Source organism: Urocitellus parryii, chromosome 11 (assembly GCF_045843805.1).
Source record: "Urocitellus parryii isolate mUroPar1 chromosome 11, mUroPar1.hap1, whole genome shotgun sequence".
Taxonomy (NCBI): domain Eukaryota; kingdom Metazoa; phylum Chordata; class Mammalia; order Rodentia; family Sciuridae; genus Urocitellus; species Urocitellus parryii.
The window spans coordinates 103894908-103917095 of record NC_135541.1 but is presented as its reverse complement, the minus strand read 5'-3'; the positions used below and the strand labels follow the sequence as shown (position 1 = coordinate 103917095).

Below are 22188 nucleotides of genomic sequence, written 5' to 3'. Positions count from 1 at the left end.
GCATTTAAAAATATGCCTCAAACAGGCATATTTTAAAAAATGCAAAAAAAATAAAAAGGCAACTCTTATTCGCACATGGTAGGAGTTGAAATTGCACTGTGAACTTGTTTTATTTGGTGTGTGTGTGTGTGTGTGTGTGTGTGTGTGTGTGTGTGTGTGTGTGTTTGGATGCAGCATGGAGGCTGCTGTGCTTGAGACAGATGCAGACTGCTCATCCATTCACTCTCCCATTGGTTCACTTACTCAGCAGTGTTTACTAATGATCTAATGTGTGTGTGGCCCTGGGTTAGGCAACAGGGACATAGAGGGACAAAAGAGACATGGCCCATGCCTCCTGGGAATGACTCCAGAAAAGGAGAGAATAGTTGAACAAATAATTTCAGAAACATATGGAACTAGATACGTTCTAATAATTATAAATGCTTTTAAGGGGACAAAGGAAAGGTGTGACTGGAGGATCTGCTTGAATGGGGCCAGAAGTCAAGGAGTCCTCTCAGAAAGGATATCTTAAGCAAGACACAAAGAATGAGTGGAAGGTGGCAGAGGTGAGCATTTCAAGGAAGAACATTCTGAACAGAGGTCTCGGCATGTGCAAAAAAATGTTGGGATTGAAAAGATCGGGGCACTTAAGAAGGATGGTATAAGGAGGGACAAGGTGACACGGATGAAGCCAGAGAAGAAACAAGAGACAGATAAGTTACATCAGGGCTTCATTCAAGGAATAGATGGTTGGTTTGTCCACAGTCGAACAGAGGCTTTCATCCAGGGGAGACATCCTGAAGGGCAGTTGTTGCAGGGCAGACCGTCATCCTTGTTTCCCACAGTCAGATGCTCTTTCCTATCCCTGGGTGTCATCGCCCATTCCTGGCAGGTGTGTAAGTCATTTGTCCAAGCTGTTTCTCACAGGAGATCAAAAGCCAAGACTTGAGGCAGCTTGAAGGAATCAGGGCTGAGGCTTCTGTTCCTCTCAAGAGGAAGAGCACCTTTGAGCACTGTGGATGCTGTCACCCTGGGGGAAGGAACGTGGTTTTCATTGTTGCTATTTTAGTGCTTTCGTGGCTAAGGACCAGATCAGACCCAGTTATGGGATAGGGTTACCTCTGAGTGGAACAAACAGTGCCACGGTCACTCATTCTGGAATATGTGGATGCTGGGGCAGTGCTGAGCTCCAGGGCATTTCCACGGGAGTCAGGTCAGCCACATGGGGCAAGTCTAGGGAGAGGTGGAGGTGTGACGAGGAGAGGACCCCTGGGCAGCCCCTAGAAGTGGTATTACTTTGGCTTTAAGTTCTCCTTTCCAATGTGCTTCCTCTATCACAAAACAAAGTCTTAACAAACCCCAGGCAAGGTCCTGGCAAGCTTTATTCCTGATCTTCAACTGTCATTGTTTGAAACTGAAGACAGGGTCAAAGTCCAAAGCAGCAGAGGAGAGAACTGGAACAGGCTGTCTAGAGACAAATGTGTGTAACTGCAGATGGAGAAAACAGCCACTGGGGTCCCCAGGGGTGCACTGTAGTGAGGAGTAACTGCCAAAGCTGGTCTGTGGAGGGTGTGCTTCTTGGAGTGGCTCAGAAATGCTTGGAGACAGGAGCCTGATACAACTGCTCTCAGCATTCAAAACAGGCGGAGCTGAGACTCCAGCGATGTGAGGATTAAAGGGACAAGACAAGTTTGGAAATCGGATTATGAATGTTCTTTCTAATCCTCCCGACTGCCCCAGAAGTGATTTTATCATTTTATCATCTCAGGAGAGTGAGCTCAGGGAAGCACCTAACCCAAGGCTGCAGGGCAGGTCAGGGGTGGAGTGGGGCTCACCTCCAGGTGCTTTTCTGATGCCTGACCTGCTGTTGTGTCAGGCTGCCTCCCTGAAGGACACTGTTGTGTGCATCCTTGCAAGACCTTCAGAAAAGAAAGGCTGGGGTCATTGTCCGCCACTCCACAGCAAGACTTGGGGGAACAGTCACAGGGGCACAAAGGGAGATGGCAGCTATAAGGAAAAGAGCTTTTCTCCCAGCAGAAACGGAGGCCTCTTGTGCTGCCCTCCCCACTTCCTTATCCACACATTTATCCCTGCTGTCCTCTTTTTCATCTCTCTTTGCCCCCTCAGCTAACATTCCCTTTTCCTATTTAAGCCAAACTTCTACCTAAGCCTCTGCTGGCACTTCCTTGCTCCCCGGGCAGGCCTTGTTCGTCTGCACACTTTCTTATACTCTAAACCTCTGCCCTCGTTCCTCTCTCTCTGCCTCTAATAAGCTCTCATCTTTACCATCTAACCCACCACTTTAAACCAAATCTCCCTCTAACTACAGACCAGTCAACAAGTGCTTCTTGTTATTCACACTTTGCAAAAATGTAGGTGATGCTCCCTAACCCCTCAAATCGCAATCATTCCTCATTTCATTCTTAACCAAATTCCACCTCCATTTCACTATTGTCATTCAAGTCCCCCTAATGTCCTAATTAATGAATACTTAAAAAAATTGGGGAGAAAGTCTCATATAGAGACATACAGAGAAGTGCTAGAGTGTACAATGCAGAGAAAAAAATACTTAGTGAGTACACTTATATATCTACCACCAGGTTAAAAATGTATGTGACCACACTCTGAAGCCCATAGTAAACTTCATTACTTCCTTCTTCCTCCTTAAACATAACACCATCTTGACCATACACTAGTTTTGCCCGTGTTAAACTTTACATAAATAGAATCTTACATCCTGTACTCTTTGGTGTTTGGCTTCTTTTGCTCCTTATATTTGTACAATATAGCCATGTTAGTATGCACAGTGGTGGTTTATTCATTTTAATTACTGTACAGTACTCCATTGTTTGAATATACCACAATTCATCCATTTTACTGTTTAGGGACATGTGAGGTTTTTCCAGGCTAAGGCTATTTCAAATAAGGTTTTCATGGACATGCTAGCTTTGTCTTCTCGGTGCACTCTTGCACTTTTCTTTATCTGTTTTTAAGGGGAAAAAAAGTAGTTTGGTTGGGAAGATTAAAGTACAATAAAGTCGACCAATGGGGCAACTTTATCACAAGCAACTCCTGCGTTGACAGAGACACCCAAGACAAAGGTCTAGCCTAGAGAATGTACTTGGGGGAAGAGCTGTGTCCTTGCGTGCAGGAACCCAGAGAATAGGGAACAGAAATGGACTGTGTAATTAAGTGCAAAATTGCCTACGCCCAAAGTAAAGGCAACTTTTAGAGTCTCTAGGCTAAGAGTAGACAGTTTAATACTAGGGCTGGCTTCCCAACTTCTGCTCTCCTCTCATCTGTGACTGGAGGGTCACCTTGAAAGAGAGGAAAGGGGGATGTGGGTCTGGGCGGGGGCCATCCCATGGATCCCAGACATACTTCTGCCAAAGTCTCTTCTTCCCTCTGAGACCCACTCTGGAAGCTGAGTGGTGAACAGAGAAACTTCAGATGGGCTCTGCACTTCCCACCCCTACAGATGCGTGTCCTGGGAGGGAGTGAGAGCCAAGGCAGATCCCCCAGGAACAAGTGGCCCTTATCAAGCTGTCATGGTTGGTCACTGGAATTTGAAGTCTTGGCATATTTGGAAGTCAGTGACAGAAAAGGGAGGAGAAACTGCAAGGCTGCCATGGGATTTGGGATTAGAGGAGGAGTGGAGATAGTTGCAATGATGATGACAGTGTCTCTTAAATTTGTATCACATAACAGCTTACAAAAAGCTTTCCATTCCCTGAGTTTTACATCTTTCCGGTAGGGCAGGTAGGACCGTCATTTTGTCCATCTGGAGAAGGAGACTGGATGGAAGGCAGGGTCAGGCCCCTAAACCTACTCTCCAAGAGCCTCCAGGGTGATATGCAGAATGTGGCAAGAGAAATGGCCAGAGGCCAAAGCAGTTGCAAGGAGAGGGGTGCAGGGGTTGAAAAGGTGGGAGGGCTCTGAAAATTCCGCCCCCTTCTGGGGTTAGGTTGGTGCCATCTGGGAGCTGCACCTTCCAGCCCTCGTCCTGGAGGTAGGGGTGCCTTTAGCCGGGACCCCATGCGTTCGGGGACTGCGGGGCTCGGAAAGTCGAGCTTCCTGGCGGGGTGGAAGCGAGGTGGCACCGCCCCTCCCGGACGCGCGTCGAGCGCCCTCTGTCACCCCACACTGCCCTGCCAAGGGCCCAGAGAAGCGCGTCCCGCCCAGGTGCGCCGGGGGTTGGACCGGAGCCCGGAAGGTGCGCCGCCCCGCCCCAGGCCGGTCCCCGCGGCCCACCCCCCGCATGAAAGTGAAAGTGTCGGGGCCCGCGGAGGTCAAGGATTGGGGGGCGGGGCCGGCGCGGACCTGGGAGCGGGCGCCCGGGCACTCGAGGGGCCATGGATGGGCTCGGCCGCCGCCTTCGAGCCAGCTTGAGACTGAAGCGCGGCCGCGGGGGTTAGTGCTGGCCAGGGCGCGTCGGGGCGGGGGGGGACCGAGCGGGGGCCCGGGAACCGGTCCTAGAGGGTGGCGGGAGTTGGGGACCCGGGAGGGACGACGCGAGGGTCGAGATCCGGGTGCAGTGGGGCGGGACTCGGGAAGGCTGGGCGATGGGACGGGATTAGGGGTCATGTGAGCCGGGGACCGCGCAGGTAGCGGTGAAGAGGGTTGGGTGGGGGCGGGGGCGGAGTCAGCGAAGCGGCCGGGTCCGCCGGGGCGAGGGGGAGGCGACCGGCCGGCCACCAGCCGAAGGAAACCGTTGTGGGGCCCCGGGGCCACGTGTCCTTTGATTCAGGAAACTTGTGGCGCAACCGCAGTGTGCCTGAAGCGCCCGGCTGCGGTGTCCCCTCGAAGCGCCGCCTCAGTCCCACGTCGGCTGGCAGCTGCCCCACGCCCGCCCGTAGCCTTTGCCCAGTTCCTGGGAACCGGCTGCCCCTGACCCTGCCAAGACAGCCGGCCTCGAAAACGGCCCTGCCCCGTGACCACGAACCTACCCGACTCAGGGGCGCCCAGGTGCCCCGCAGACGAGCGGCGGGTGGGCAGAACTGAGCTGAAGCCTGCTTAGCTGCTTCCTGGGTGACCCAGAGATGTGGGACACCCCATCCCATCACTGAGATGGGACTGATTCCCCTCATCCAGTTGGTGGGGATGACGTTAGAAGTCCATGTGAGTTTTCTTTCTTTTCTTCTCAGAAGAGGGTTGGGCTTTGGAGGGAAGGTAATTAGGATATCACTAGGTTATTCATTCATTCAACAAAGGTTTACTGCTGCTTGACTAGCCAGTCCTACTGCTGAGTAGCCATAACCGTTTAGATTTTTTTTTTTTAACCTTAAGTTTCCTCTTCTGAGGAGAAACAAACACGGGAAGGGGAGCAGCAGGGGTCACTCCCAGACAGCCCACTCCTTCCAACATTGACAAATGGACAGCCCAGTGAGCTTCTTTCCTGCTCCCAGTCCCAGAGTTGGAGAGACCCCAGGATGAGGTCAAAGCCTCCTTCTCTGAATTACAGTGGCTGTGTCCTTTTCCCATCCATTCTGACACCCGGTGCTTTTCCCCAGCATCCTTGCTGTTCTCTCCAGTACCTATTCCAGCTTGCACCCTGAGGGAGAGGTCAGAAGCTGGGCAGTGACTGGAACAGAATGCAGGGTGAGACCTTTCTTCTCTGGAGAGCACTGACCTGGGAAGTCAGACCAATGGATGGAGTCTGCCTTTTGTAGCCCACATGAGACTTTCCTCTGGCCCCCACCCACTCACTCCAACATAGGTCTGGTGATTGTTGGGAAGAACTTCCTGGCTGTTTAGGAACCGGAAGATAATCAGTCTCTATTATCTGTCCTGGAGTTCAGCACCTGTCAGGTCAGGAGTGTGTCTTCTTTGGCTTCTACACGGGACAATCCACCTTCCTGGGGATTTTCCCCTTTCCTCTTGTGTCTTTCTGGTGCCTGGTGCCGAGGCATTTGCATATTAGGAGGGTGTGTGTGTGTGTGTGTGTGTGTGTGTATGAGTGTGAAATGCCATAGTGAGGAGGAGTGTTGTTGGCGGTCCTGGGTGGAAAACAGCTCAGTTCAAAGAGAAAAGTTCAGCTTTTCAGACTGCAGTCAGAAAATCCCCTCACCTCTATTCTAAACGGTTCTGGGACTTCAGTCCTATGGTTGTGGGAGGGGCTTCCTGGTGGAGGAACAAGTGTAACTAGCCCTGACTTCCCTAGAAAGGGTGAGTCCCTCATCAGCTAAAACCCAGGATGATAATCCCTTTCTGGGGCACTGGGGATTATGAAATGCTTTACAGGAAACGTTTGTGATGGATGCTAGTTTTCTGTCAGGCTTTTCTCTTCTTTTGATAACCCCTTTTGAAAAGGGGGAGGGAGAAAGCTTTTTTTGATAGATTTTTTTTTTGATAGATTTCTTGCGCCTCAGTCAAAAAGTCTAGTTATGGGTTTTTTTTTTGTCAAGGATTTTTGATTTTTCGCTGTTCCTTTGGTCTCCTGATAAAGCAAGAGGAAGCAGGCTTAAAATGCTATCCGAAGGATTTAGGAAAGGGCATGATTTCCTGAGGTTCAGGAATGATCAGCAGCGAGAAGATTCTGGATCTCAGAGCCCTTTGCAAACCTCTGTGGGTTTTTTGCTGTGTTGCTGAGTGGCAGTGGAAGGCAGGAACCCGGACCTGGAGCTTTCATAATCCCCACCTTCAGCAGATCCTGTTAATTTTAAATAACCTCAGAATTACTTCATGCCTCAGTTTCTCCACCTATATCAGGAAGTTGCTTGTTCCTCAAATAGGCAGTAAGGATTATTCAACAAGTCTGTGCAGGTGGTATGTAGGTAAAGGTGTGGCAAAGTCTCTGAGTTCTGGTTCATGCTTCTCGCCAATTATAACATTTGTGATATCCTTATTTACTGGGATTGGGATTTCCCCAGGAATCATGGCCTCAAAAGCCCAGCTGACAGCTCTTAGCAGCAAGGCAGCCACCTCTCCTACCCCAGAACCCCACTCTCTCCCAGAAGGCTGCTTGTCCTCTGCAGGAGTGGCTGACCCTGACACCGAACCCCTCGGCCTCCAGCCTCTTTCTTCTTTGAGGCAACTTCCTGACAAAAAGTTCTTGCTTCTTATCGTGTGCATTTCCTTATTCAAGGGTGTCTGTGAGAAGCCTAGGTGGTTTACTGCTAGTTTTTCCCTCTTCCTTGTTCCTCAGATCCAGCCGTGGGCCAGCAGCTCAGCCTGTTGGCCTGCCCCCACAGGGAGACAGGCTAAGCAGGAATGGGGTGGAGTGGAGATCACCCGGATGCTTTCCACTGCCACTAAGTGACCTTTAGGCTGCTGATGCAACCAGTCCCCTATTTAGGCTGGGGACAATTTCCTGAGTCAGTGGTTCCTATTTGGAAAGAGGGAATTTGCTGGAGCCCTGGAGTAGTCCTAGTGAGAGAACTCTCTGCCTTTGCACAGGACATGCTGCAGGGGGTTATTCCAGAAATAGCAAGAATTCCCAACTCAGGGGTGGACTTTGTTCTCTACTTCATCATCAGGAGAGGAGGCTGTGGTCCATATTAGTTTCTAGGACTCCCTGTCCTGCTAGAAGAATTCATCAATAGATCATTATTAGGCCAAGTCTACCTTTCTCAGGGAAAGCTTGGTTCTGTGATCTCATTTGAGGTCCTGAAGTCCTTGAAGTTTGTAGCAGGTAACCTTGTAGGAGCTTTCCGCTGCTGTTGACCATGTTGAGAAGTGAAAGGTGAGCAACCAAAGCTATGGAGATGTAAGATCCCTGTCCTGAGACTGGCGAGGTTCTAGGATCCTTCCAGGATCCACCGTCTGATGCTATCAGGCGTTCCTCAGGGCAGTGAAGTTGTAAATAAACTCGCTGTGAAGTCTGCAGTCCCGAGTTACAAGCCCTCAGCCCAGAAGCAGCTGGTCCTTGGAGGTGTTTGCTCATGACCTTTTCTTTCACCACACCCTGGGGCTTTTGGGAGGAGCCTGGAGCTGCGTCGCAGTGCCAGGATGCTGCCGCTCTCATGCCCACGTTCAGCTGCCTCCTGGGTCCCGTGACATCTTTCTTGTTCAACCACGGGGTGCACAGGATGGGAACTGTTCTCCCCTCTTTGGAAGCTAGCGTGTGGCTCCTCTTTAGAGAGTTGTGGCTGGAGACCAAAGCAGTGGCCTCTCTGTAGCCAGCCTGTGCTGGGGGAAAGGGGAGCCCACTCCATGTCCTGAAGGCACGGGGAGATGGAAGGACGAGCGGTCGGCCGAGCACTCAGGCGCTTCCGAAATCGACTGCCTCGACTCGGACACCGAGCAGGTCAGGACTGGCTTGTCCACTTCCTATTTTATCAGGAGAACCCTTTTAAATGGGACTGTTCCTTTCTTGAAGTGCTCCTTCCTCTTTTTCCTTCATATGTTGACCTCCATATGTTCCCCCATGTGACTGGGCCATGAGGTTTTCCCTGCAGTTTTGCAGAGCTGATTGTGGCCTGATTGTGTGATCACAGTCCTATGCCCCTTGGGCCTGTTCTGCTCATGTAGTACAAGTTCACTCAAGGCATGCTGTTCCTGGACTCTTCCGGTAGGCAGAGACTCTGTGGTTCCCCAGGGGATAGGGTCTCCATGAACCTGTCCAGTATATTTCCTCAGCTTCTACCTCGGTGGTTTCTCTCCTTCTCTTGGCTTATCCCAGTTTTAAACCTCCCAGGGCGTGCGTGGAAACTGCCCACTTGGCTTTGGTTTTGTTTGCTGACCGGCAGTGCCGGCCAGGCTCAGGTGTCTCAGCGTGGGCAGGGCAGCCTGGAGCCCTGCAGGTTGCCCACATTCTCACAGACTCCACAGAATGGATCAAAGAGATCCTGAACAGACGGCACTGTCTTGGTTTCAGGATCTGCCCGGGACAATCTAGGGGAGGCTGTAAACGAACCAGAAAGGACTCAAGAGAACTCTCTGCCCAGCTTTGCTGGGGGGCAGCATTTCTTTGAATATCTTCTGGTGGTTTCTCTTAAAAAAAAGCGCTCAGGAGACGACTATGAACCCACCATCACCTACCAGTTTCCCAAGGTAAGGACTGAAGGAGGGGGTGGGGGCCGAGAATGGGGGTTCCACTCTTCCCCCCTCCCTGCCGGGGCTGGAGCTCTGGGTGTGCTGCTCTTATTTCCTTCTTAGCCCAGCCCTAGTTTTCTGTTATCACCCAGAGAATCTAGGTCTGCTTGCTTCTTTGAGGCTGAGGCTCCCTAGAGGGGAAGCTGGACTGGAGCTCTTGCCCCTTTTGGGACCTCGGAGTTTGCCCAGATTCCATCCTCAGTCACCTTTCTCCATAGGGAAGCTTACCTTCTGCCATGCCTTCTAGAAGGAGTCCCCTCCTGCTCTGTGGGGAGGAGAGGGCAGGGCAGCACAGAGTTAGTGGGTAGGCCGGGGACTGCACCGCAGCCCAAGCATCAGGTTCCTTCTTGTCTGATGCTGCACTTGGGCAAGAGGTGAAATAGGGCATCTTTCTGGTTAACCCCTCTCGTTAGCAGGTGCAGCGACTGAGTTGGCCGCTTCTCTTTTCTGATGTGGTATCTCTCTGACATCACCCTCCCAGGGGCTGGGTCAGCTCAGGGCCTTTCGGTATGCAGTGTGGCCCCTGATCTGCTTCTTAACTATCTAGATCCTCAAGACACTAAAGTCCAACCCATGCTCACGTCAATGGGGCCCAGAAGGACCTCTCTTGCTAGACCCAGAATTCAGACAGAGGTGCCCTTTGACCCCCCCACGTGGAAAAGCGTATTCCGAGATAGCTTTAAAGCCTCAAAAGCCTGCTATCCTTCCTGCCCTCACAATCCCTTCCTTTCTTTTTCTTCCAGCGGGAGAATCTGCTTCGAGGGCAGCAGGAGGAGGAGGAGCGGCTTCTCAAAGCCATCCCCTTGTTCTGCTTCCCAGATGGGAATGAGTGGGCACCTCTCACCGAGTATCCCAGGTAACTGCTCCACCCTGGAGTATCAGATTGGGAAAGAAGGGGCAAGTGTGGGCCACGTGTGTCTCCTGTGGTCCCCTCCCCTGGTGTGCATGCCGGATTTCCTGCCACAGGGTGGAGTTGATTCATTTATAAACATCTTGCCTGAGGGCCCTTAAGGCCAAGCATCTAGCTGTGGTTCTACCTCTGTCCAAAGATGGCTGGAATTCTCAGATGTCCGAGGAGCAATAATTGTATTTGACTCTGCTACTGGTGGAAACTGGATGGACAGGAGGCCTGTGGCCTCTATGAAGGTAACATAGCAAAGACCCTTATGACATCAGCCCTGGAAGTTGACTCCCTGGGTTTGAATTTGGCTTTACCACTTACAAGTCTGCCTTCAATACATACCTTTACAGGTGGGGTGTGGTGGTACAGGCCTGTAATCTCAGGGACCTGGGGAGGAGTCTGAGGCAGGAGGATTGCAAATTTACAGTCAGCCTCAGCAAACTAGCAAGACCCTGTCTGAAAATAAAAAAAAAAAAAATAAAAAGAACCGGGGATGTGACTCTGTGGTAAAGTGCCCTGGGTTCACACCCCAGTACCAAAAATAAGTAAAGCAGGCAAGCAATATCCTCTCACCCTCTCAGAGCCTCAGTCCTTCATCTTTAAAGTGGAAATAATAATCAAACCTACCTCAAAAGATTTCTTTGAGGATCCAATGAGGTGATGCATTTAGGGCTTGACACCAATAAGCATTTAATAAATTACTGGGGTTATTACTAACATGATTATTCAGCAGCTCCCTTTTGACCTCCTTTTAGAATCTATTGAGTAATGCAAACCAAGTCTTGTTTGCTCTTTTGCAGGGAGACTTTCTCCTTTGTCCTGACCAATGTGGACGGCAGCAGAAAGATTGGATACTGCAGGCGCCTCTTGGTCTGTGTTGCTCAGAACTGCCCCCTCCTATCTGCAGCCTGCTCAGCTCCACAGCTGGGCTTGCTCAGGCTTCACTTGCAAAAGCTCAGGCTCCCTGCAGTGGTGGTTGTAGGGACTCAGCCCAGAACTTGCTATTATGCTAATATCCCTTCTGCAGCCCCATGAGAAGGAGGACATTGCACTCCTTCTTTCTCACCTGTGATACCTTTGCTGGCCAGGTTCTGGTCTGTGCCCTTCCTAGCTTTTAATAGCTCCGTGCATTGTGAGAGGCTCCACTTGATTCCTCTCCCTGTCTTCTTATTCAGACCTGCTGCCTTGGCCCAGGGAGTCCCCCAGAGCAGAGGCTGGAATTTGAACAACTAGGTCCACTTCTTGGGTCTCCACGATTCTCCGCAAGCACCTTGACAGTGCTGTCCTACTTAGCCATTTCCTCATCTCTAAGACGTGCCTGCTCCCTCGCTTTGCTGATCTTCAGATTGTGTTGGCCCTGAAGGCAGCGGGGCTTGTCTATGAACCTCAGCTCCCTGAAGGCCATCTTCTTTTGACCTTGGTGACCATTCTGACCTCCCAGCTGCCTGCCCCATGAATGGAACCACTGCCTAGCCAGGCCTTTCTCCATCCAGCCCATAAGTCCCCATTTACCCCCACCCCCAGCACTCAGCCCTGAGCTCCTCAGCCCCAGGTGGGAGAAGCCACTGGGAAGGCTGCAGCACTGAAGATGCCTCTTGTCCCTCCCCAGCCCGCCGGCCCCGGCCCTCGACTTCCCAAAGTGTACTGCATCATCAGCTGCATTGGCTGCTTCGGCTTGTTCTCCAAGGTAGGGGTGGAACAGGATTCCTCAGGGCCTGTTAGGCCTGTTCAGCTTCTGGGCTTGGTCTGGCTTCTCGCTCTTCCTGTGCAACTTGTGTCCTGAGTGGACCTCCTTCCCCGTAGCCTGGCCTTCATTGAGGACATTTGGGGACACTGGAGCAGAGAGGGGCTTGGGCCTAACTTGATTTTAGGAAAATCTGGAGGATTAACTCCCCTGCAGAGAGGGCACTCTAGTCAAGTCAGAAAGCAGTTGAAGCAGGATAAGGGGAAGAGCCTCAGGAATCTTCTGCCCTGAATTCCAGTTTCCTCCTCTGTCCAGTGGATCTAATGGTCCTTCAGCTTCCTCTCCCCTGGGCTGCTATGAGAAGTCTCTTTATGAACAAATAGGAAGGTAGTCATCATATAGTAGGGGCCCCAAGCCTTGCTCTAACCCCTTTAAGGGTAGAACTTGAGGTGCCCATGTCTTGGGCTGCTGGACTGATTGGAGCCCCAGCACACTGAGTCAGGATGGGAGAGGAGCCGTCAGAGTGGACATGTCTCAGTGGCTGTAAAGGGCTTCTTAGTGCTCTGCCCCGGCAAGACTCCTGGGGGACCAGGGCAGGACCTCCGTCAGCTTTGCTTGGGCGGAACTTTCATCTGAGCAGTGTTCTGAGGGCTGGAAGCAGTTCCTGACCCTGACTTTGGAGAGTCTCCAGTGGAACTGGAGGTCAGAGTGACACTCAAGAGGTCACTGGATCCATTCCAGGCACTGCTGTCATGGATGCTGAGTGCTGCGGCGTGGCTTTCTGGGGCCTGTCGTTTTATTTTAGTGTGGGAAGGGAGGCATATGGCTTGGTAGAGAGAATGAAAAGAAGGCTAGGACATATCTGGTCTTGTTCAGAAGATAGAGAGCAGATGATTGAGCCTGAGAGCAAGGGAGGGAAAGAGCCAGGTGGTGGAGGGGCCTCGAAGGTGCATGAGCGCCTCAGGATGATCAGTGGCATCCCTCTGAGCCTTGTCTCTTGTGGCCCTTTCTTGTGGCAGATCCTGGATGAAGTGGAAAAGAGGCATCAGATCTCAATGGCTGTCATCTACCCATTCATGCAGGGCCTCCGAGAGGCGGCCTTCCCGGCACCTGGAAAAACTGTCACCCTCAAGAGCTTCATCCCTGACTCTGGCACAGAGGTGAGCTAGCACAGGGGTGAAAGCTCCCTGGCTGGAGAGGGTAGGCTTCTGTGGCACCTCTCACTACTGTTCTTCTCCTCACCAGGTTAACGTACAGAGAAACTGAGCCAGGCAGGGACTGGAACTTGGTTAGAATTAATGGCAGAGCTGACAGTCAAACTCACATTTGCTGAGCCTTCCAACATGATACCCCAAAGCACCTAGTTATTGTTCAAGCCACTGAGATCAGTAAAACATGTAAATTGAGGGTTTGGGTGCTAGAAAGGACTTTGTCCCCAGTCCCCAAAGGGCTGCTTGCATAGAACACCTCCCTTTTATTCTGTGTGTCTGTCCTATATTTCTTTCTTACCTGTAGCCTCCACCTGCCTATTTCTTATCGCCCATCCCCATCCCTGAGTCCATCCCCACCATGGTATGTGGGGATGCTGTTGTTCTAAGGCACAAAACAGACTGAGGCAGCAAGTGGGACAGAATTCTAGTCCTGACCCCTGGGATTCTAGTCCAGAGCCATAGAGGGTCTATGTGCCCCTCTGAACTCTGTCTTCCCCATGGAAGAATATGGAAGCATCTAGGATTGTTCATTGACTTGAAAAATAAATACTCAATGATTTCTGTGTGCCAATATGTACTATTTTCTGCATACCCAGTGGTGACCAAAATGAATGTGGTCCCTTACCGCGATGGAGCTAAAAGCCTGATAGGGAAGACAGACATTAAATAAGCAAACTATCAATGAATATATAATTAAAAAGTGTATCATCTCAAAGAAAGAAAATCTAGGGTGTTACATGAGAAAAAGATGATGAAGTAATTGGTGGTCAAAGTGGGCCTCTGAGGCCTGATAGAAGGTAAAAGCCCTGTGGGGCAAGGGAGGACCAACCTGTGAAGGGCTTCAGGTGGGAGAGCATGGTCTGCCCCTGAGACACAGGTAGACAGGTGTGAAGTATGTTGAGAGGGGTGCATGCTCAAGGCAGGACCTCATGTGCCATGTTGAAGATTAGGTCAGGCCATCCTTAGAGCAGAGCAAACCCCCCTGTGGGTTTTTTATAGGGGCAAAGAGACAGGATCAGATTTCTCCAGTGGGAAGCATGGAGTAGGGCTGGTAGCGGCCCAGCTTTCTGGGGTCTGAGGGATCTTGCAATGTAACGACCCCTCCCCTCTGGTTTTCCCACAGTACATCTCACTGACCCGGCCCCTGGACTCCCACCTCGAACACGTGGATTTTAGTTCCCTGTTGCACTGTCTTCGTTTTGAACAGATTATTCAGATCTTTGCCTCTGCGGTATTGGAGAGAAAGATCATCTTCCTGGCAGAAGGTCTCAGGTGGGCTCAGTCACTGGATGGCCTGCATCCCTCGGCCACGGGAACAGACTAGAGGTTCTCAAAGGAAGTCAGACTGTAGGATCTGTGTGTCCACTCTCCTGATTCCTGTTCTTGAATCCTCATTTTAGATGTAGAAAACCATCTATTGCAACTCCCCTGCCCTGTCTCCAAACTCAGTTATATCCTGGGCTTGAAGAAGGTTCCTGATTTAGCTCTGAGCAGGACACTGAACTGTCCTTGTTCCTGAGACAGCCTAGGCAAGACCAGTTAGGGTGAATGCAGGCACGATGGTGCCTTTGCAAGGCTGAGTGAGGAGAAGGGGTGGAGAATAGTCCAGGAGGGCATCTCTTGCTATGAAGGATAAGCCTATCTACCCATTGATTCACTCATTCAACAAACGTTTATTGTGTGACAACTGTTTGCCAGATAAAAGCATTGGGAAGATACCAACAAGACATGGTTCTTGACCTTAAGGGGTTGCAGGATTGGGTAGTGGTTGAAAGGATTGGTATTGAAGTCAGCAGATGAGTTTCAAATCCTGTTTTCCATCTGCAGCTATGAGGGTCCCCCCAGGTCCCCATCTTAACTTCTTGAAGACATGGTCTTCTTTTCTGTAGAATGGGAAATGATTGTACCTACCCACAGGGTTGTATAAAGAATGAAAGGAAATATTCACATTATAAGCATCTAGCCCCAGGCCAGGGACATATTGATGAGGATTAGCTGCTATTCAGAAGTTCACAGTTAAGGATTTCCCTGTGTGTAGTCAAAGCAGGGCACGGTCACATCTTGATTTCTACATGTCTAAAAAGTACATGGGAGACATGTGACAGATGGAGAAGAAAAAAAAATCATAAAATAGGAGGGTTTAACCTTCTATTTATATCTGGGCAGAGGGTGGGGGAACAGATCAATGTCACTGGGCTGACAGCCCTTGTTCTAACTTTTAGGGAAGAAGAGAAGGATGTTAGAGAAATAACAGAGGTCAGAGGTCTAGATGAATGTCATGGGTTTCAGAGGAGAGGAAGCTTGGGTAGGGGTTGGGATTTGTGTGTTGAAATTCAAAAGAAAATCGGTGACGACTAAAGAGGAACTAGTCTTAGTTTAATCCTTGTGGGAAAGACATCATCTTTGCTTTAATAAAAGCTCTTCTAGGACTGGGGTAGTAGCTCAGTGGTAGAGTGCTTGCCTAGCATGTGTGAGGCACTGGGATTGATTCTCAGCACCACATACAAATACAGGGTCCATCAACAACTAAAAAAATATTAAACAAACAAAAAGCTCTTCCACTCCTAGGTCTGAGTGGAAAGAAATTTCTGTGGTGTCTGGGGCTGGGGTTCTGGTCTTCCCCTCAGATCAGTGTTTGGGAAGCCAAGGGGGAAGGAGTGAACCTTCTCCAGGGAGATATCACCACTCCCCACTTCCTTCCCATATGGAGTTTTCAGGCTCCTGAGGCTGGCACTGGGAGGGGACTTCCAGTCAGCCAGAGTTGTAGCTACACGCTCAGAGACTCAAACCTTTCTTACTCAGGAAGTGCTAGCTTGATACCAAGAATTGAAACAAGGTTTCCGCATCTGTGTTTTTATTGGCCTTGGCTTTGGGGCAATTTGGCTGGAGGAATGAAGAGCCATGGAAGCTGCTAAGTAGAAGCCAGAGTGTGCATGTGTGCGAGCCTGGGGGCGAGGAGAAAGCTGACTGGGCTTGGGCAGGAATGACATGAGGGATGCTTTCTTGCATAGCTTAGAGGAGCCACCTCTGTGGGACTTTCCATGTAGGAATTGCTGAGCCACAGGTTCCTGGAATCTAGGAATTTCCCAAGCTAACTCGGGCACCAACCTGGTAGCTTTCAATGCCCTCAAGTGGCCAGGGTGAGCCATGTGAGGTCAGGGTGGGGGATGAAGGTTTATAGACACAAGGAGAAAAGGCTTTGCTCTGCACTGAGGCCCAGGTGGACAGTTTGTCTCTTTACTCCACTGTGAGTTCCTTAAAAGCAGGCCCAGAGTCTTACTCTTCCTGGTATCTACATCATCCTCAGCACAGCTGTCGGCACACATTGGTGGCTCTGTCACTTCTGTTTGAATGAAGACATCCCTTCTTCTCTCCCCGCTTCTGAGCCATTTTTATTTTGGACCAGTAATGAGATGACTAATTGGGAAATGAAAGATCAAATAGATGCCCCACCTTGGGTTAGTGGAGCCTGTGGCTCCTTAGTGCAGAGAGGGAACCTCTCCTGGTTTTTGCCCTTCTCCTGGCAACAAGTGGTGACAAGCTCTGTGATCTGCGTGGCTCCCAGACTTGCCTTTTTGCACAGGTGCAGGAAGGACTTGTAGTAGCTGCTGTGGGTGCAGGGCAAGGAGAGGGTGTGTAGGGCAGAGGTGCAGGGTCCTCTCTGACTCTCTTCTCTGTGCTCCATCCCAGTACCTTGTCTCAGTGCATCCATGCTGCTGCTGCGCTGCTGTACCCCTTCAGCTGGGCACACACCTACATCCCTGTGGTGCCCGAGAGCCTTCTGGCCACCGTCTGCTGCCCCACTCCCTTCATGGTTGGAGTACAAATGCGCTTTCAGCAGGAAGTTTTGGACAGCCCCATGGAAGAGGTATGCTGCAGCCAGAAGAGTACGTGATTTGGAGCCAGGTAGACCTGGATTTGGATCCCGGTTCTGCTACTTACAGCTATATGATTTGGGGCAAGTGACTTACTCTGTAAAATGGGGACAAGTGTTCAGTTCCTAGGGATTCTGGGGGAAATATCCTGTATAAACCTTCTAGTCCGGTGCCTGCCACACAGTTGATGCTCATTAAGTGTTGGCTGTCTTCTCCTGAAGGATTTCTCTTGGGTTTAAGAGGCAGCATGTAGCTTATTCAGAGGTCATGAGACTGTCCTGTACCAGCTGGCCCTAATGAGCAATCTCTGGGGTGTCCCATCTCCCAGTGGAATGGATGATCCCAGCTGGTCTATACAACACACACCCCACTGGAATTCACTCAAATTCCTTGGAAATGAGCCTTTCTGCAAACTATGTGTCTTGAGAATGCCAATTTCTACAACAAGCACCATCTTTCTGAGTGGCTCAGAGCTTAGTTGGTTTATGAGGATATAGATTCAAATCCCATTTTATTTTTTTAGCTTCTTATATTTTGGAAGTGCCACTGACATGGCAGAGGGCTCAATTGTGGAAAAGGACACTAATCACATAAATCTCTAATAGTTAGAAAATCAACTGAAAACATGTCCTGTTTTGAGTTGTCTGTTATAACTTCAAAGATGGCATGTTACTGTTATCTGAAAGCAGAACTATTTGGGAATGACTGTCCTGGCTAACTACTGACTCCCTCTATGCAGAGAGAGGACTACCCAGATGAGAGGAGTCTAGAAGGAAGCTACTTGAACAGGCCCCAAGCCAGCCCTAGTGGGAGGATTTCCCCCATTTTGCATAAGAGATAGCTAAGGTGCACAGAACCCTGAGCTGAGGCCACACAGGCAGCAGCAGATCCCTGCACAGATAAAACCACTCTATCCATAGAAAGCATTGCTGGGAAGCTGAGAAGCAGGCTGCATTTCCCTTCTTCTCTCCCCCAGCTCTCCCACCCTCCTCAGAACTGCTGACTGAGTACACATGCCCTTTGAACCACCCTTAGCCTTGTGACTAACTGGGACAGAGTATTAGCACTGTGTTTGGCAATGAAACTTAAACTGTCCCAACCCTAGAAGTTATGAAACTTCCTGACGCTGCAGCTCCAGCTCCTCCGAAGCTGTAGTTCCTCCCTTCATGACCCAGAGGGAAGATATCCGAGAGTCAATGGACTCCGCTCCTGCTAGCCAAGAGCCTTGGCTTGTTTCATTCCTCAGCATCTGCTCAGAGAAATGGGCAGAGGGTATGGAAGGAGGAGGGCAATGTGGTCAGAGTATGTGTGGGGATCCCCTAACTCCCCACATAGCTCTAGGGAAGGAGTTAGTCAGTAGACACCAATGTGCCCAAATACTGAAAGAACTTCTAGGAGCAACTTCAAAAAAGAATTCTTCATACATACTCTTTCCTTCCAACCCCCCCAAATGAACAGCTTTTCCTGCTGAAGGCATCTGAGCCTTTGTATACAAGTGGTTTCAGGCCTGGACTAGTTCAGCTTTTCTCCCCTGATGATGGATAATTACAGTGCAGGCTGTTTTTTTGGTATACTTTTCAGTCCCTCTCTTATATTTGGAAGAAGGGAAGATCCTTCACCCTCCTGTTAAGACCAAGGTCAAAAACTAAAAAGAGGGGCCCAGCACAGGCCCCTAATGCCCAACACAGGATTTGGGGCTGGTATACTGGTGACTGCATATCCTGCCCAAAGAGGGCAGCTGCATGTTGCCCTTTAAAACATGGATCAGTATTAGAGGGCCTGACATTTTAGGAAGAGCCCCAAATCCAAATTTCAAGCAAAATATTCCAATTTAAATATCAGGAACTAATCCATTTATTTTAAAATACTCTGAATCTAATAGATCTTCTAGTTGGAATCAGGCAGCAGCATGCCTGTTTATAGTTTCTCATCTCCATTGTAGGCCCCTCAGGCTGAGATGGAGCTGGTTCTGGAACTAGGGTCCCCCATATTCCAGCCCTGTGCTTGACTTACCTGTGGTTTGTAGGCACATGGTCTCCTCATTCCTTGCATGCTGTGTCTTTTTTTTTTTTTGCTGATAGGCTCAAAGCTCCTAGATTGTTATTATTTTTAAATAGAACCTCAGGCAACTGTACATAAAGTTGCTGCATTAAAAGATGGAAACATGTCCACTTTGGTCCTTAGGCTGACAAGTGGAAGGCGAGTGTAGAGAGAGGAATGTAATCCCAAGGATTACATTTAGGTTCTGAAAGGGTCCTGCTGTTTGTCAGCAGTATGACCTCTAGCGACTGAACTTCTTTTGATGTTTCCTTATTTGCAAATGGAAGTAGTACCTGCTTCACAAGACTGTTGCCAGGTTTAAATGTGAAAATGTGCAAAGTGCTTATCATGTATGCCAGGTACTAAAGGCTCTGTAATAAGAGCAATTACTATGATCAGTGTTTTATTTCAGGCAGTTACTGGCTAGGATTTCCCCATATCGTACCTCCTTCTACCTGGGCTCTTTCCCTTACCTCTTTCTACATGCTCACCCTTTCCCTAGGAAGGAAACAGATTCTCGAGGAAAGTGGTAAGGAAGGAGAATTCCAGGCAGGAAATGAGATTTGGAGATGCTGATTTCATGGTCCTCTAGGCCCAAAGATCTAATAGCCAGAGTCAGAAATGCAGATGGTAAGTCCTATGGTTTGTGAAGGAATAAAACCATTCTGTTTCTTTCAGGTCTTGCTGGTGAATCTTTGTGAAGGAACCTTCTTATTATCGGTAAGCATCTGAGTTCTGAGTCCTTGCAGACCCACCACCAATGCAGCCACCCTAGCCTCATGGGGTTTTCCCTATTTTGACGAACATTTGAGTGAGAACTCCTGGTATTAAGACCTCCTTGCTCTTGAGGAAGTCCTATAGACACTGACCACTTCATTACCAGGTGATCAATGCTCGTACCTCGAGTAATGTATATAAACCAAGTACTACAGAAATGGAGGGGATCCCCTGCTAAAGTTTTGAGCCAAACTGAAGATGAAGAAACAGCTCTGTTGTTTCTCTACGTGAGCGATTATTTGGGGGTGGAGCAAGGGTGTGGAATTCATGCTCCCCTCATGGTCTTCTGCTACCTCCTTCCTTCCGTACCTCCTCTTTGTTGGAACTCTGAGCTGACTATCCTCTTCCAGGTTGGAGATGAAAAAGATATCCTGCCACCAAAGCTTCAAGAGGATATTTTAGTCTCTCTTGATCAGGGGATCAGTGACTTGAGTAAGTCCTCTCTTATTTTGTGGTTGTTCAAGGAGTTTGAGGGCAATTATTCCCCTTCAGAACTAAAATATACTCATTCAGCAGCCCTGGGCCAGTCTCAGAGGCCTAGATCTTGAAGCAAGTTGGAATATGAGATTTTTCCTAAGCAATGGCAGAGAACCCACACCCGAGCTCTCGTCTCAATCCATCAATTGGTAGCATGAACTCCTGTCCCCCTGCTTTCCCTAGACACTGTTGGCCTGAAATGAAAGTTGTCCTTAGAGGTGAGATGAGTAACTTTATCCTCTGCCACCCTCTAAGATGGTCATTGTATATCTCTGACAGCTTCAGAACAAATCAACGAACATGTTTCAGGCCCTTTTGTGCAGTTCTTTGTCAAGACTGTGGGTCACTATGCTTCCTATATCAAACGGGAGGCAAACGGGCAAGGCCATTTCCAAGAACGGTCCTTCTATAAGGCTGTGTCCTCTAAGACCAACCGCCGATTTGTGAAGAAGTTTGTGAAGACACAGCTCTTCTCCCTTTTCATCCAGGAAGCTGAGAAGAGCAAGAATCCTCCTGCAGGTACAGTGACAGCCCCCACTAGCCTTATTTCAAACAGAGGTCACCTTTAGGATACAGAGGAGGGGGTGGAAGAATATTTCTTTCTAGAGGCCCATAGAAGAGCTGTAAAGTTTATTGGTAGGCTTGGAAGGAAGGAATCTAAAACCTAAGAAAATGCCTCATTGGTTGATATTATGTAAAAGTTGGTTTGTGGTGTATATAGTATGGGGTGCAGAGGGTATTTCTCATTTTACTCCTGAGTTCATCAGTCTGCCTGATCATGTTAGATGCCTAACCTCTGTATCTGAACCCACAGGCTATTTCCAACAAAAGATACTTGAATATGAACAACAGAAGAAACAGAAGAAATCAAGGGAAAAGACTGTGAAATAAGAGCGTGGTGAACAGGAATGACTTGACTTACAAGCCAGTTCTGGACTTTGGCCCCTGCCAGAGTGGTGGGATCAGCAAAGCTCAGCTCCCAGAACCCATGGCCTTCTCCAGAGTCCTGGTGTCCAGGTCCTGCTTCATACTGGTATCTGAGTTTGGGATCACAGGTGTGAGCTTCCTTGGGACTTTTTGGGGGCTCAGACCCCAAGCTCACAGAACTGGACTCAAAGCTGCCTTTTTTGCAGAGGTGACACAGAGTGGGAAACTGTAGTACATTTGTTGTAGGTGCTTGGTTACAAGTTGCTGCAACTGATGTCTCCTGGGAACCACCACTACGAAATCCTCCGCAGAGCTGAAAGAAGTTGTGGCCCAAAGGCTCAGCTCCTCCACATAAAAACAGAGTATGAGGATAATAAAGGCGAGAATCTCATTGTTTACATGTGTGTCAATGTGTAAGATAATACATGTGAGAATAAACTGGATTAGAAGAGGAGGCCTTGGTCATGGTGGGCTATGATTAGAGTCATAGAGTCACAGGGGTCAAGCAGTACTCCACTTACTAAAAGGATAAGAGATCCTGGTAAAAGCAGCAGCAGCGCCAGACACAGGGCAGGAGAGTACAGGGCAGCTTGAGTGGAGAATCTCAAGTCAACAGAAGTCACTACCCGGCTTCCATAAATAATCTGCCTGCCCATCACTCCCTGATTGGACTAGTACTTTACTTGCAGTTTTAGATATCCCACTTCCAACTGCTTGTTGTTCTGAGAAGCCCAGTTTGATTCTTTGGCTAAAGGTAGAGGGATCCCTGTATTGACATTTTTTTCTTTTTGGGAAAACAGAATCATAACTGCAAGAGTCTAAGGAGTTTAGTGGTTACTTAATCCCTCTTCGCTCTATACCTCTACTGACAGCTTCTGTTTAAACATTGCAAGAGATGGGAAACATTTTTAGAAGCATCTTGTCTTTCAAAAATTCTACCTCTTTTATTTGTTTGAGTGTGGCCCTCAGAGTCTCTGAATTTTATAAAGAATACAAATGTTTTGGAGGGTTGAAAAGGGTCAGGGGGGCTTCCAAATTGAAGTTAAAGCCAATATAAATTGAACTGGAGAACACAGAGACACTACTGCAGGTGTTCCACTGTCCACACCATGCCAACTATGTTGCTGTTCTTCACAGCTTCTAAGAATCACAACATCTTTTTAGGCAGTTTATGGTCTCTGTTCCTAAACTTAACTTACCTCAAAAGGTTTCAGAGCAGGGACCAGAATCCTGGGAAGCTCATGAGAATACTGAGGCTCCATCCTAAATCTACTAAAATGTCCT

The 22188-nt window shown here is 49.3% G+C and overlaps 1 protein-coding gene across 3 annotated transcripts; it reads left to right on the top strand.

Moving 5' to 3' along the window:
* Positions 1-4215: 4215 nt before the first annotated feature.
* Dennd2d (DENN domain containing 2D) lies at positions 4216-21277 on the top strand. 3 transcript variants are annotated; one of them, XM_026402824.2, is made up of 12 exons: positions 4216-4389; positions 8795-8970; positions 9756-9868; positions 10714-10783; positions 11523-11600; positions 12617-12757; positions 13932-14080; positions 16499-16676; positions 19402-19443; positions 19851-19932; positions 20257-20496; positions 20792-21277. In XM_026402824.2, the coding sequence occupies exons 1-12, from the start codon at positions 4332-4334 to the stop codon at positions 20866-20868; spliced, it is 1404 nt and encodes a 467-aa protein (XP_026258609.1). In that variant the 5' UTR covers positions 4216-4331; the 3' UTR covers positions 20869-21277. The 3 variants fall into 3 exon arrangements, with proteins under 3 accessions (XP_026258609.1, XP_026258608.1, XP_077647461.1); XM_026402823.2 differs by lacking the exon at positions 4216-4389 and adding an exon at positions 7941-8224; XM_077791335.1 differs by lacking the exons at positions 4216-4389; positions 8795-8970 and adding an exon at positions 9461-9519.
* The last annotated feature ends 911 nt before the right edge of the window (positions 21278-22188 follow it).

What these genes read in the sequence shown, in the direction of transcription:
- Dennd2d (XM_026402823.2), top strand. Translation starts at nt 8,152, where the DNA reads ATGGAAGGACGAGCGGTCGGCCGAGCACTCAGGCGCTTCCGAAATCGA. An exon ending in GATACTGCAGGCGCCTCTTG is followed by an intron (nt 10,784 to 11,522) that starts GTCTGTGTTGCT and finishes GTCCCTCCCCAG; the next exon opens with CCCGCCGGCCCCGGCCCTCG. An exon ending in TCAGGGGATCAGTGACTTGA is followed by an intron (nt 19,933 to 20,256) that starts GTAAGTCCTCTC and finishes TATCTCTGACAG; the next exon opens with CTTCAGAACAAATCAACGAA.